The 14,889-nt window shown below is 37.0% G+C and overlaps 1 protein-coding gene across 6 annotated transcripts in view; it reads left to right on the forward strand.

The window, feature by feature from the left end:
* The window catches only part of LOC134205579 (E3 ubiquitin-protein ligase HECW2), a 224,362-nt gene that overhangs the window by 156,268 nt on the left and 53,205 nt on the right, over positions 1-14,889 (forward strand). For 4 of the 6 annotated variants that reach the window (XM_062680946.1, XM_062680943.1, XM_062680947.1 and 1 more), the window contains exon 2: positions 9,198-9,463. The exons of 1 other annotated variant lie outside the window; for it this stretch is intronic. In XM_062680946.1, coding sequence (XP_062536930.1) covers positions 9,423-9,463 — 41 coding nt within the window. In that variant the 5' untranslated portion in view covers positions 9,198-9,422. Of the gene's footprint in view, positions 1-9,149; positions 9,464-14,889 lie in introns of all 6 variants that reach the window. One more of the 6 variants, XM_062680945.1, reaches the window with a different exon arrangement.

Below are 14,889 nucleotides of genomic sequence, written 5' to 3' on the forward strand. Positions count from 1 at the left end.
AATAAATAAAGGAATAAATAAATAAAAAAAGAAACTTTAAAGCTTTTTTTCCCACGGGAGCTCCGAACATTTTCCAGAGGTAATTCCGATGAATTTCCCGAAAAAAATCCGAACAATTTTTCGCGGAAATTCCGAATTTTGAAAGCTATTATGGCCAGCGTAGTGAATCGTCGGGGAAAATTTTTGTGTGTGATCCATTTTTTTTACTTTTGGGAGAACATTTGATGAAGTTCTCCAGAAAAATTAACCCAAACTTTTTTGAGGATATTTTTTTTCAAAGTTAAAGTCTTTTTGAAGTTACATTTGAATTCACAAGCATTTTTTTTCAGTATTCTTACGGAAATTTCGGTGTATTTTCAAGCAAAAACACTCAAAAATTCCACTTGCCCTTTTGATTTTTTTTCCTGAAATTTTTCCCTTGGTATTCCTCTTCTGCACAATTTGTTGACTATGTGCTGGAAATTCTTCTGAATTTATCTCAAAAAAGCTCTTTCAATTGACATGGACTTTGCACAGCATTTTTCTAAGTAATTACTTTGAATTTTTTTGAAAGATTTCCACCGGGATGTGCACGAAAAATTGTTTCTCCAACGGTTTTTCTTTCTATTTTCATCAATACATTCTAAAAAAATCGGAGTTTCATTGGAAAAAGCTTGGTAAAGCTTTGGATAACTTTATGAAGTTTCCTTGTAAAACTGTACGGAAATTCCTCAAGAAACGCTTCTAGGTTTTTTCGAGAGACTCGTGGGTATTTCCGTTAGAATCTGGTTGAAGTTTCCTCGGGAAAACGCTTCAAATTTTCTTTTGATTTTTTTTTGGAATTTCCTAGGAAAATTTAGAATTTTCTTGGGAAGGTTTTTGGAATCTTTCCGGGAAACGCTTCGTAATTTCTTCCGGAAACGCTTCGAAATTTTCTCGAAAAACTGTTTGGAATATTCTCGGAAAAAGCTTCGTTATTTTCTTGGAAAATGCTTCTAAATCTCCTTAGTGAACTCTTAAAAATTTCCCCAGGAAACGCTTCAAAATTCCTTTGGAAAACTCTTTGAAAACGTTTCGCATCATTTTTGGAAAACTTTTCGGAATTCCTTAGGGAAATTCTTCACCAATTTTCCGCGAAACGCCACCAAATTTTCTAGGAAAACTCTTCGGAAATTCTTCAGGACGAGCTTCAAAATTTTGTTGGAAAACTCCTTCGTATTTTCTTCTGGAAACGCTTAGAAATTTCATCGGGATATGCTCCGGAATATTCTCAAAAACGCTACGAATTTTGTTCATAAAACTCTTCGAATGTTTTTTGGAAACGCTTCTAAATGTTCTCTGGATATGCTTCAGGTTTTTCTGCGGGAAGCCATTCGAAATGTCCTCAGGAAACTCTTTGAGATATGCTTCACCATTTCCTTGAGAAACGCTTCGATTTTTTTTCGGGAAACTCATCAAAATTGCTTTGATAAACTTCCTCGGGAAACGCACCAAAATTTCCTCGAGGATCTCTTCGAGAAACGCTTCGAAATTTTAAACGCTTTGTAATTTATTTTGAAAACGATTGGAAATTTTCTCAGGAAACTCCAAGAAATTTCTTCGGAAAACGCTTAAACATTTCCGGGGGAAACACTTGGAAATTTCTTTAGGAAACTCTTAAGAATTTACTCTGGAAATGGAATCTAAGTGTTTCCTCGCAATACGCCTCAAAATTTCTCTAGAGGAAAAAAATTCTATGGAAATCCATCGAAGTTTCGTCGTGAAACGCTTCGAATTTTCTTTGGGAAACACTCCTAAACCCGTCGGAATACATTTCAAAATTTCCTCGAATAACTCTTCGGAACTTCTTCGGGAAACACTGTGGAATTTCCTCAGAAAACGCTTAGCAGTTTCTTAGGAAAAATCTTTGGGATATCCTCGGAAAACGCTTAAAATTTTCCTTGGAAAACTCTTCGGAATTTCTTTGGGACAAACTTCTAAATTTTCTTTGAAAACGCGTTGTATTTTTTCTGTAAACGCTTGAAATTTTCTCCGGTAATCGCACTGTCCTCCGAAAACGGTAAGAAATTTGTTTTGAAAACTCTTCGAAATGCTTCGGAATTTCTGTGGGTAACTGTTAGGAATTTTCTTGGGAAATTCTTCGGAAATTCCTCGGGAAACTCATCAAAATTTCCTCAAAATTTTAAACGCTTCGTAATTTATTTTAAAAACGGATGGAAATTTGTTCAGGAAACTCTACGGAATTCCCTCGGAAAATGCTTCAACATTTACTGGGGAAACACTTCGATTTTATTCAGGAAACTCTCTTACTCTAGGAATAGAACTAAAGTGTTTCCTCGAAAAACGGTTAAATTTTTTTTTGGGAAACTCTTTGTAAACGCTTTGAAGTTTCCTTTGAAAACTGATTGAAATTTCTTTCGGAAATTTTATTCAATTTTATCGGGAAACGGTTCAAAATTTCGTAAGAAATCTTTAGGAAATTTCCTCGGGAAACACTTTGGAATGCCCAAAACTCTCCGAAATGTGTTGTAAAAAATCTTTGAAATTTTCTTGGGTAACGCTACGGAATTTTCTAGTGAATTGCTGTGGGAAACTAGAGGAAAAATTTCCTACAGAAATCCATCGAATCATTGTCGAGCAATGCTTCAAAGATTCTTTGGGAAACACTTTTAAATTTCCATTAGAAATATTCAATATTTCCTCGGAACTTATTCGGAAAACACTGCAAATTTTTATAAGGAAACGCTTCGCAGTTTACTCGTAATGCTCTTTGGGAACTGCTCGGAAATTCTTGAAAACGCTTTGGATTTTTTCGGAAAACGCTTCGAAATTTCTTCGGGTAGCGCTTCGAAATGTCCTCTGAAAGCGCTATGAAATTTGTTCGAAAATTTATTGAAGACGCTTCTAAATTTCCTCGGAATACGCTTCTAAATTTCTTTGGGAAACGATTCGAAATTTCCTCGGAAAACTCTCTGATATACGCTTCACCAATTTTCTCGGGAAACGCAACAAAATTTATTTTGTAATCTTTCGATATTACCTTGGGAAATTTTTCCGAAGTTCCTCGGGAAGCGCACCAAAATTTCCTCTAGGACCACTTCGAGAAACACTTCTAAATTTATTCTGGAAACGCTTCGAAATTTGAAACGCTTTGTAATTTATTCATGTTCTTGTGGAAGCTTTCGGAATCTATTCGGGAAGAGCTTTGAAATTTCCTCGGAAAAGTTTTCGAAATTCGCTCGGAAAACTTGAAGTTTTCTCGAAAAATGCTGCGGAACTTCCAAGTGAAGTATTGCGAAATTTCTCTGGGAAGCTCTTCGGAATTTCCTTTAGAAACGCATCAAAGCTTCCTAGGGAAACGATTCAAAATTTCTTTGTGAAACTGTTTGGAATTTTCCCGGGAAACGCTATGAAGTTTTCATTGAAAACTTTTCGGATCTCGATTGAGATATTCTCCGGAAATTTCTAGACCTAGGGTTTCGGTCACTGTAAATATTTTATTTGAAGAAATTTCCTCAGAAATCGCTTCGGAGTGTCCTCGGAAAACTCTTTGGGATATTCTCGGAAAACGCTTCGAAATTTCCTTCTTCTGGAAAATCTTCTAAGAGAACCCTAAAAAATTTCCCCAGGAAGCGCTTCAAAATTTCTTCGGGAAACTCTTCAGAATTTACTCGAAAAAACTCTTTGAAAACGTTTCGAGTCTTTCTTGGAAAACTTTTTGGAAATCCCTCGGGAAATTTTTCTGGAATCTTTGGGAAACGTCGAAAACGGTTCAAAATTTCTTTGGGAAACTTTTTGGAAACGCTTCGAATATTTCTTGGAATTTTTTTCGAAATTCCTTTGGGATATTTTTCAGAAATTCCTCTGGGAACGCAAAATTTCTTTGGAATACCGGTCGGAGTTTCTACGGGAAACGCTTCGCAATTTCTTCGGAAAACGCTTCACAATTTCTACATGAAAATGCTTCCCAATTATCTCATGAAACGCTTTGAAATTCCATGGAAAATGGTTCGGAATGTCCTCTAAAAACGCGAAATTTTCTTGGGAAACGCTTCGGAATTTCTTCTAGAAACCTATCGAGGTTTCGTTGGGAAACACTTCGAAATTTCTTTGGGAAACTCTTCTAAATTTACACTGTAAACGCTTTAAATTTTCTTCGGGAATAACTTCGGAATTCAAGAAACGCTTCAGCATTTCCTCGGGAAACGCTTTAATTTTTTTCCGGGAAACGCTTCACATTTTTTTCGGAAAACGCTTCACAATTTCTTCAGAAAACGCTTCATAATTATCTCATGAAACGCTTTGAAATTCATGGAAAATGCTTTGGAATGTCCTCTTAAAACTCTGCGAAATTTTCTTGGGAAACGCTTTAATTTTTTTCTAGAAATCTATCGAGGTTTCGTCGTAAAACACTTCGAAATTTCTTTAGAAAACTCTTCTAAATCTCCTCTGTAAACGCTTCGAATTTTCTTCGGGTTTCACTTCGAAATTCGAGAAACGCTTCGGCATTTCCTCGGGAAACGCTTCAATTTTCTCCGGAAATAGCATCAAAATTTCTTTGGAAAACTTTTCGCTACTTTTTTGAGAAAACTCGGAAATTTCTTCGGAAAACGCTTTGTAATTTCTTTTAAAAACGATTGGAAGTTTTCTCTGAAGATGCTTAAACATTTCTTAGGAAAACTCTTCAGCAACGCTTGAATTAAAAATTCCTCGAAAAAAGCTTCATTTTTTTTGAAAGAAACAAAATTTCCTTGGAACACTTTAAGAAATTTCTTTGAGAAGTTCGTCAGAAATTCGTCAGGAAACGCTTGAAAATTTTCTTCGGAAAACGCTTCAATATGTTCTGGGGAAACGCTTCGAAATTTCTTCGCGAAGCTCTCCATAATTTACTCTAGAAACGGAATAGAATTTTACTCGGAAAACGTTACAAAAAATTGGGAAACGCTTCGGAATCTCTTAGTGAAGTGTTGTGGGAAACTGAAGGAAAAATCTACGAAAATCCTCGGAACACACTTGGAAGTTCCCTGGGGAAACGCTTCATAATTTATTCTGGAGACGCTTTGAAATTTAATCAGGAAACTCTTCAGAGTTTCCTCGGGAAAAGCATAAAAAAATTTCAAGAAGCTTTTTGGAATTTCTTTGGGAAATCCTTCGCAATTTCTTCAGGAAACTTTTCGAAATTTTCTTGGAAAACTTTTCGGAAACCCCTCGGGAAACGCTGTAAAATTCACTCGAGAAACGCTCTAGAATTCAAAATTTCTTCGAGAAATGTTTCAGGATTTCCTCGGAAAATATTCAGCAGTGTGATAGAAAAGGGTCCCGTCAATGAGAAAACGTCTGCTTCAGCGGCGTGGCGCGGCGGAGCACACCTCTATATCTCACTCGATTGCATGTGTACAAACAACACGTAGGAAAGAACTAGTTCAAAGAATGGAATGTGATAAATGTGGAAGAATTTCGGACTCATCAGTACCCGCTAAGCTGCGGAGAATGACGGAGGCGCTTCGTAGCTTAGTAGAGAAAGCACCTGTCTAGCATACTGGGGACGTGGGTTCAAGCTCCGCCGAAAAAAGTGATAACTTCTGCTACATTTATCGAACTAAATCTTCCACATGATGTGCATATGCACAAATCGAGTTTCCAAACACATCTCACTTGTTGTCTTCATTTCTCTTTTATCATTTATCACTGCTCACAGTGAGAAGTATAAATGAGAAGTGGCAAGTGCGAATAGAGAAGTTAGAAACGACATGTGACATCTGACTTCTTATGTCCCACTTCAAAGGTGTCTTTTTCTCACTCCTTGTTTCTTATTCCTTATATATCTTTTTTACATCGCATTTTCACATTAAAATAGGGTTCTAACTTTTCACTTTCTTTTTCACAATTCTCTATTCGCATTTCTCACTTCTCTTTTCTTACTTCAATCTATCATTAATCACTTCACACTTTTCACATTCACAAATTACAGTTTTGGCTAAATGGGTTTTTTTGTCAAACGATCACTTCGATCAAACGGTATTTCCGGGATATGACCTGTTCGGTCAAACGACTTATTCGACCAAATGACCAGTTGGGCTCAACGACATTTGTTTCAGCATGTCCCTTTCGGCCAAATCGTTTTCGACCTGATAACCCTTTCGACTAAATAGAATTTGACTGGATGAATATCTCAAAATTAGTCCTCGCCTCTAAACTACGCTTGCGCAGAAACTTTAGGAACTCATGATTTTCTTCGGCTCATCCGCTGTTGGTCTGTTATTGTCAGGAAGCTCATTCGGGAGTAAGTGTTTATTGGCAGTTGATTAATGCAGGCAGCTGCCGTCCCGCCTACTAGGCTAACTATGTCCCGATCCATGTTATGGGAGCCCAGACATTTTTTAGACATTACGTTGACTTTTTTATCAGTCAAGACACAAAGTTTGTCTACATTTTTAAAAGAAGACATTAGTTAAGGTCTGGTTTTCAGAACTTGAAAGTCGCCAGAAGGGCTTTGATCAGAAAAAAAATGAATGTTTTGGCTAGTTTTACATACGAAACACGATGCTGGTACCTGTTGCATATCATCTGGTGCAGCAGAACTACAATTTGTCAAGAGGATCGTTCTAGCGGAGCGACTGAATTAATTTTTAGTCGTTAAGGGGTCCATTACTAGCACTTACTCCCTATTCATAGATTTTTATTTCGCGGAAAATCGTCAAAGTATTGTAAATAAGCAGCCTCTGCTTAAGGACAAGCCTCCCGGAAAACATAACTAATTTCACTCGCGTTTTCGAGCGCATCACAGTCGATACGGAAGCAACGCACAACTGTCGACGCATGCAAAGCAGAAATAATAGAAATTTAATGACAGTTACTAACGTTACTTACGTATCGACTGGGGTGCCTTTGAAAACGCCAGTGAAATTCGCTTTGGATTCCAGGAGGCTTGTCCTTAAATAATGTTATTATTACTACTTCCAACTTGGAAACCAGGAACGTTATAATCATTTTATCGACCAGTAATCGTTGTATGCAAAAATCTATTCAAATGATTTAGAAATTTAGATTTCAAAACTAAGTAAACAAGCCCATAGTAAGCGCTTATAATGTTAGATGATCGGGGCCCGCTACATTTTCATTTGGTTTCTTGAAAATGAAAATGCCTTTGTTTTCGTTTTAGCATGACGATTACGAAAACATTCAGTACAGGCTTTGAGTATTAGAAATTACATTGTCGGCCGTATAAGGTTGGTTCATTTGGGCACAGATCGTTACGTTGTAGAGCACTGCCTGAAGATCATCTTCTGGCACTTTGCCGTTTATTTTGTATCTGGAGTTCCCCCGCAGCGAGTGGCCGATGAAATTAAACTTAAGAGCCACACATAATGAATACGTTTACGTGGCTCTTTACTGTGCCGTCGAGTCAGGATCTGCAGTTAACCGATCAGTCAAACGGTTGAGCCGTCTGATATCTTACACTGCTTTGGGCAATAGGCCGCGATGATTGTAATGGAACCTTCCGGCGTCATTAGCGCAATACCGATTGCTTCGACGATGGCTAGACGATAGTCAGGCAAAGCAAGGAACACGAGCCCCTGTGTAAATTGCAACGCCACCACCTGACTGCTCGCCACCTCGGTTCATTCTGTAGACAGTGTTGTCGGGAAGCAGGAAGTTAGTGATCGGTTTCAGATGGAATTCCATCCCTTTTGCCCTTTTGCCCATGACCTTTTGTTCTTCCGATATATTTTAAAACACTTTAATTTCTTAAATTATCACAAACTTTTAGTCAGAGACATTAGCTGATCAACAGATCTATTGATTTACAAATTTAAATACGTGTCAGCAGATTTAAAAAAAAAGTTGATTATGTACCAAAATCTAAAGCATTCAAATTACATTTTGTCATCACTTTTGTAGCAAACTGTTTGCATGATTTTGGCAAAGTTGATAATTTCGGAAAACTGTCAATCAATCCGTGCTTTGGTCTAAAACTGTTTGCATGGATGATTTCCATGTCTATTAATATGGACCTATGTGCTGATTGGCTTGGTTCCATATGTAAATATATTGATTAACGTCACCGGAAAGAGCTTATCACAAAATTTACGGAACATTGAATTACAATTCAGGATTATATTATCATTAGCAAACACTTCAGCACATAATTTCAAATCATGACTTCCGTATGGTTCATTATCCATGCACGTCCACTCCATGCTCGATTAGAAATTAGATACATTCAACCTCGCCCATTAATAACCGGTAACTAGGGCGGATGTTGGAAAACCTTTACACTGACCTTCGGCACGAAGGTGCATACAGAAACATGATAAAATTTCCTCCGTTTCCGACCTTGCCGCAAATATGAAGCATCGGAAACCCACCTACGGCGAGCACGTGGCTTGCCAAATTTTGCAACCACCCAGCCGTAAGTCGTAAATTTTTGACAAACATCATTATCATAAATGCGGCAGCGCAGCACACCGAGAGCATGAACACCAGAAAGCACAAAGCCAGTCAACCAGCCGGCAGCCTTTCGCCTCCCACAAAAAGCTTTCTCGCCTCCGGAAAAACGCGTTCATTGTTACTTACTGCCCCATAATCAGCTCAACTGTGTGGGGGGTTCCCTGGCAGCAGCAGCAGCACCGAAGATAAAATTACTCCCTGCATGTTTAGTAGGGTGCTACAAAACATAGAAATAGTGTCTCAAGGCGCCTGAAATGGAACATTCACATCCATTCCTTTATCTCATACTATTTTAAGACATTTGTACTCGCATGTTATTATTTCCTAATAATATTAATTGAATTTTTCGTTCTTCATCATAATTAATAGAGGTCATGCACTTCAGCTTAACTCAGATCAATAATCCTTTAAAAATAATTACTGTCATGTCAGCTTAAGAAGTTATTTTGGGATGAAATGTTAACTCTGCAGCTGCAGCATAATTCACCTAAATGGGCTAATTTTCTTAGGGATATAAAAAGTATCGTTTTACGGTGACTTTTGTAGCATTGATAATTTTTGGAACATCCTAGCATGTATTCACATCCCGCTGCCAACCATCCGAAGTGTGTACAATTTGTGCCAAAAATTAACATAAATTAGTTCAGTCCAACCACAACAGGGCGGTATGTCTACTGAATGGGGCCTTATTATAATGATATTAAGTCTTTTTGCTCCAGACGGAGTGCCTCTTTCCACATTATCACTAATAATCACTGAAAATACAGGACGCCTAGGGATTGTAAATTGATGACTGATACTGGATATTAAAAAAAAACTTTGTGCGGTTCCTGACCAAAGAGTTCCGATTGTCGACCGGAAGAGAAAAAAAAGTGTTTGATGAGTGCGGTGTCGAGAGCGAGTGAAGTGAACTGAACAACGCAAAATAATGAATCATCCGCGACGAGTGGTGACATTACCTTTGGAGTGCACCAGAATCGATCGGATCCGAAATGGGCGTCATCACCAAGACGATTTCAATAGTGTTCTCAATGTAAGTATTCGTTTGGCAGGGGTTACCTTTTTTATGTGAAATTGTTCCATATTTTGGGCATCTAGTTGAGAGACAGACAGACGATATTGCGATTTATCTTAATTAAAACATTTATTGGATGTTAAGACAATTATTTTGAGCTTTTTTAGTGGAATGTCTTCACTTGTCATAAGACGAGTTTGTACAATCCCATTGAATTTCACCACTTAATTGTATCTTGACAGATACGTATTTCGAACTCAACAGTAAGGCCGTCTTTAGTGTCTCGTACTTAACTCGACGAAGTCGAAAAAAAATTATCTAACGTGACGTGAGGTGAGACACTGAAGACGGCCTTACTGTTGAGGTCGGAATACGTATCTGTCAAGATACAATTAAGTGGTGGAATTCAAAGGGATTGTACAAACTCGTCTTATGACAAGTGATTTATTGGATGACCAAGCTAGACGCTTGCGGATACAAAGCAAGACCATGCTGAGGGTGGCTGGGTTCGATTCCTGGTGCCAGTCTAGGCATTTTTAGGTTTGGAAATTGTTTCGACTTCCCTGGGCATAAAAGTATCATCGTGTTAGCCAAATGGAGAAATGGTAACTTGGCTTAGAAACCTCGCAACTAATAACTGTGGAAGTGCTTAATGAACATTAAGCTACGAGGCGAAAATATCCCAGTTGGGGATGTAATGTCAATGATAATAAGAAGAAGAAGAACAATTTTTAGCGTTTCGTTTTAGGATTTTTATCTACAATTCTAGTTTGTTTTCTTTCCTGCTTCGACTTCCGTCTTAATCTTCGCTTTCCGCTAATGTAATCTATCAAACAAATAGTGCTTATTTTTTTAAGCTTTATAAAAATAGTTCTTATTTATTTATTTATTTATTTTGTATAATACATTGCATCGTGCACTGTGTTTTAAATCTACCATTGAATGGGCTGCGGAGATATGTTTGTTCACCACTGTCTTCGGTCTATCAGCTTTTTACTGGAGCATAATTTCAATGATTGCAAAACATGTATTATTTAATTTCGGATCTACCTACTGGGCGCTGGATATGATCGAGTAACCAAAGTTCTTTTCAACAAGCAAACCACTTCAAGACTCCATCATAATGTTTTGGAAATTAATAACTGTATCGCTTGTTTGTAATAGTGATGCAATTGGTTCGGAAAAGTGCAGCAGCGATAAATAAATTTTGTTTACAACTGGGGTGGGTGGAAATGGGGTATTAAAAATATGCCTATCTAGAGAGTAGGAGGTTGAGGGTTCGAATCCCTCCAAGACATGTGGATTCTTTTTCGCAAATTCCATATCAATTTGTCCATTTCGAGACATATTCTGTGCATATGCACAGCCAAGATATTTAACAAAAAATTGTTAAAATATTTATTTCTGGTTTATTTGTTCAATCCGACACACAGCAATGATTTTTTCCAATAAATAAATCTGGCAACGGTGAAGAGATGATTATTTTCTTGTGTCTGCACACCTTTGTTTGCGTGTTGGCTGGCGTATACGTTGTATTGTTCGGATGAATGAAGTTACATCGCGAAGATCTTGTACTCACCATTTCACTTATTGCGCTAGTGAATTTGAGTCTTCATTCATTTCATTTATTCAGACTAAGGCCGAAGTGGCCTGTGCGTATATAAGAGTCTTCTCTATTCGGCTCGGTCCATGGCTACACGTCGCCAACCACGCAGTCTACGGTGGGTCCGCAAGTCATTTTCCACCTGATCGATCCACCTTGCCCGCTGCGCACCTCGCCTTTTTGTGCCCGTCGGATCGTTGTCGAGAACCATTTTCACCGGGTTACTGTCCGACATTCTGTCTACGTGCCCGGCCCACCGCAGTCATCCGATTTTCGCGGTGTATTGAGTCTTCCGCATTTTATTACATTCACAATACGGTCGTTAAATTTGTTTCTCACTTCGATTTTTGAAAAGCAGTTTTCGACAGTTTTTGGACGTGAAGTGAATTAATTGATAGTCAAGATTAAAGAAAAATGTGAAACTCAGTTAGTGAATATGTTTTAGGAGTGATAAAATCAAGGAAACAGTGGGTAAAGATCAAGTGAAAAATCAAGTGGGTGTGTGTTTTCTCCGAACGTTCGGAGTTAGTATACATACGTGCGATAAAAATAAAAATGTCGGCCAAGGAAAAGAAGGAGTTTTCAGCGTTTTTCCAGCAATTCCTCAGTAATTGTTAGCTTGGATAAGCAAAGAATTAATGTGAACATGGACGAATTTCGCGCCAACCCTTCTATGGGGCTGGCAGCACCATCTCAGAATCGAATGAAACTTGGTGGGCATAAAGATATGGTATTTCTAGTTTTTCAAAAATTGTCAAGAGTAACACTTGATCAGGGCCTAATTTTTTTCATGGATTTTTTTATAAATCGATGTAACTCTAAAATGACAAGACCTACAAAAAAGTGTTGTATGGCGGACTGTCGTGAAATTCCCAGAAGTTTTTTAGAAAAATATCCAAAAAATAAAATACCGATTTCTACACTGAAAAAAAAATAGTTTTAAAAATTAAAATCGATATTACAAAAAAACCTCATCTCACAAATCGATGAAATTTTTTCTGCAGATAGGTATTTTAATTATCTAACTTTTATGGAAATAATGTTCCTGTGACATATTTAAGGAAAAAAAGTTTTTCTAACAAAAACTTTTTTCATGTCCATATTGAGTGAAAATTTATTAGCGTGTTTTATGCCTACAGCGCCAATTATAGGTTCAGCAGCCTATCATCAACCAACGACACATTTTGGACGTATAAAATTTTTTTTGGGAAGCAATTTAGCATAATCTAACATAATTGTGGACCAACATTTGGAAAGGGCGTATATTTTCCTAGATTGCTTATATCAATGTTACACACAAATGACCAGATTTACAAAATTGTGATGTTTGATGGACTATTGTAAATTTGTCTGAACTATGAAGTCTGAAACATAAAAGAGCGTTTCGTTCACCGAGAAAATAAATTAATGAATGTAAAGATTAAAATTGGTTTAGCAAAAATAAAAATTGGAGGTCGATTTTTTTTATCAGATAAACATTTTGATTCCAAACGATAAAGCTCGGTAGGTAATTTCATTAGGGGGATTTCCGGTAAACGCACATTTAAAGATTAATAAATTTTTCGCATTTTTAAAATTTTTTTTTTCAATTTTATTTGTTTAATTTAATTTGTAAACTTAGTCGAACAATTCAAAGACTTTTGGGTCTTCATCTGAGTTGGAATATTTTTTTTAGGATTTTATTATGAGCGATTGGTATAAAAGAATGAAGCTTTTATGTGCCAATTATAGTTTTTGCTTTTTTGAAAAGTGAAAAACTAAGTATGCAGAGTGGCTTAGAAATACCATTTCTCTATGCCCACCAAGTTTCATTCGATTCTGAGATGGTGCTGCCAACCGCTGGTCGAGTTGGCGCGAAATTCGTCCATGTAATAAATATGCAATGATGTCGGCAAATAGCCCTAAAATATTGAATTTAGTTCAAAACTGTATTAGTATTAGCGCGGATTCGAATAAAATCATTGTCATTATCGGATTGATTACGGTTTATAGAGCCTTAAGGCTCAAGACTCCATCACAATGTTTTGAAAATTAATGACTGTATCGCTTGTTTGTAATAGTGAGGCAATTGGTACGGAAAAGTGCAGCAGCGATGAATAAATTTTGTTTACAACTGGGGTGGGTGGAAATGGGCTGTTAAAAATATGCCAGCTGATGCATAATGTAGCCAGACTTGACGAAATGTTTATTTTATATCATAACACATGTTCACGGTGTATCAAATATATGGGTTTTAACCGGTTAAAAATTTTTAAATACCACTTTTAATGTAACAGAAACTTACATAACATGTTTAAATATTTATTTTTCATTTATTTGTTCAATCCGACAAACAGCAATGATTTTTTCCAATAAATAAATCTGGCAACGGTGAAGAGATGATTATTTTCTTGTGTATGCACACCTTTGTTTGCGTGTTGGCGTGGACGTGGCTGGCGTATACGTTGTATTGTTCGGATTGAATGAACTTGCATCGCGTAGATTTTGTTCTCAACATTTCACTTATTGCGCTAGTGAATCTTCCGCATTTTATTGCATTTACAATACGGTCGTCAAATTTGTCTCTCACTTCGATTTTTGGAAAGCAGTTTTCGACAGTTTTTGGACGTGAAGTGAATTAATCGGTAGTCAAGATTGAATAAAAAGGTGAAACTCAGTTAGTGAATATGTTTTAGGAGTGATTAAATCAAGGAACCAGTGGGAAAAGATCAAGTGAAAAATCAAGTGCGTGTGTATGTGTTTGCTCCAAACGTTCGGAGTTAGTATGCGTTCGATAAAAATGCGAATGTCGGTCAAGGAAAAAAGCAGTTTTCAGCGTTTTTCCAGCAATTCCTTAGTAATTGTTAGTTTGGATAAGTGAAAAATTAGTATGAAAATGTAATGAATATGCAATGATTGAGGTAAGTCGGCAAATAGCCCCAAAATATTGAATATAGTTCAAAACTTTATTAGTATTAGTGCGGATTCGAATAAAATCATCGTCATCATCGGATTGATTACGGTTTATAGAGCCTTAATAACCACAACTTTTCTAAAAACATCAGCTTAACTTTACTTTGACATCAATAAGCTATTTTACGAAACGGGCTATTTTACGACAGGAGACCAAACACTAATATTTACTTTTTATACGGAACACTTGCGAAAATGAAACGAAATGATGATGATGATTACGAAATGACGATGGTTGCCGTGCAAATTTACCAAAACAAAACGCCGAGCCGTCCACTCAATTGATGGTGAAGCCTCGATCAGCTGATCGAAACTGTCTCATAAAATGGCTTATAGGCCTTTTCATGTGACAGTACCGAGTCTGCACTTGTTTACAACCGGTGAACAGGCCCGCAAACCCGAAGCTGTCACTTTCATAGAAGAACTGTCAATTGACGATAAAATCAGCTGTTTTTAAACTTCTCGTGAAAAGGCCAGTCATCGGACACCATATGAGGACAATGTTTACATTCTATTCTCATGAGGGCAATGTTTACCATAATTTTTATAGAGTTTTTTTTTACGGCAACGAGTATTGTGATTGCTTTTTTAAAAGTAGGCGTTTGCCTTCACGGAAACAAATGCATACTCATAATTATGAAAATCATGGACAAGTTCATGAAATCATGATTATAATTCATGATTCCAGGAATATGTATTACAATGCATAACAAGTTAATTCTAACACTTTTTTTTCCCAAGAAGCAAGAACGGCTGAGAAACATCACGCCGGACTCCAAATTGTAACGCATTACACGAAAATAAATCATGAAATCAGAAATTATATTCATGGTGTATTTTCATAACATGAAATACGATGGATTCACGAAATCATGAATCACTTTCTCAT

This window comes from Armigeres subalbatus, chromosome 1 (genome assembly GCF_024139115.2).
Source record: "Armigeres subalbatus isolate Guangzhou_Male chromosome 1, GZ_Asu_2, whole genome shotgun sequence".
NCBI classification, from domain to species: domain Eukaryota; kingdom Metazoa; phylum Arthropoda; class Insecta; order Diptera; family Culicidae; genus Armigeres; species Armigeres subalbatus.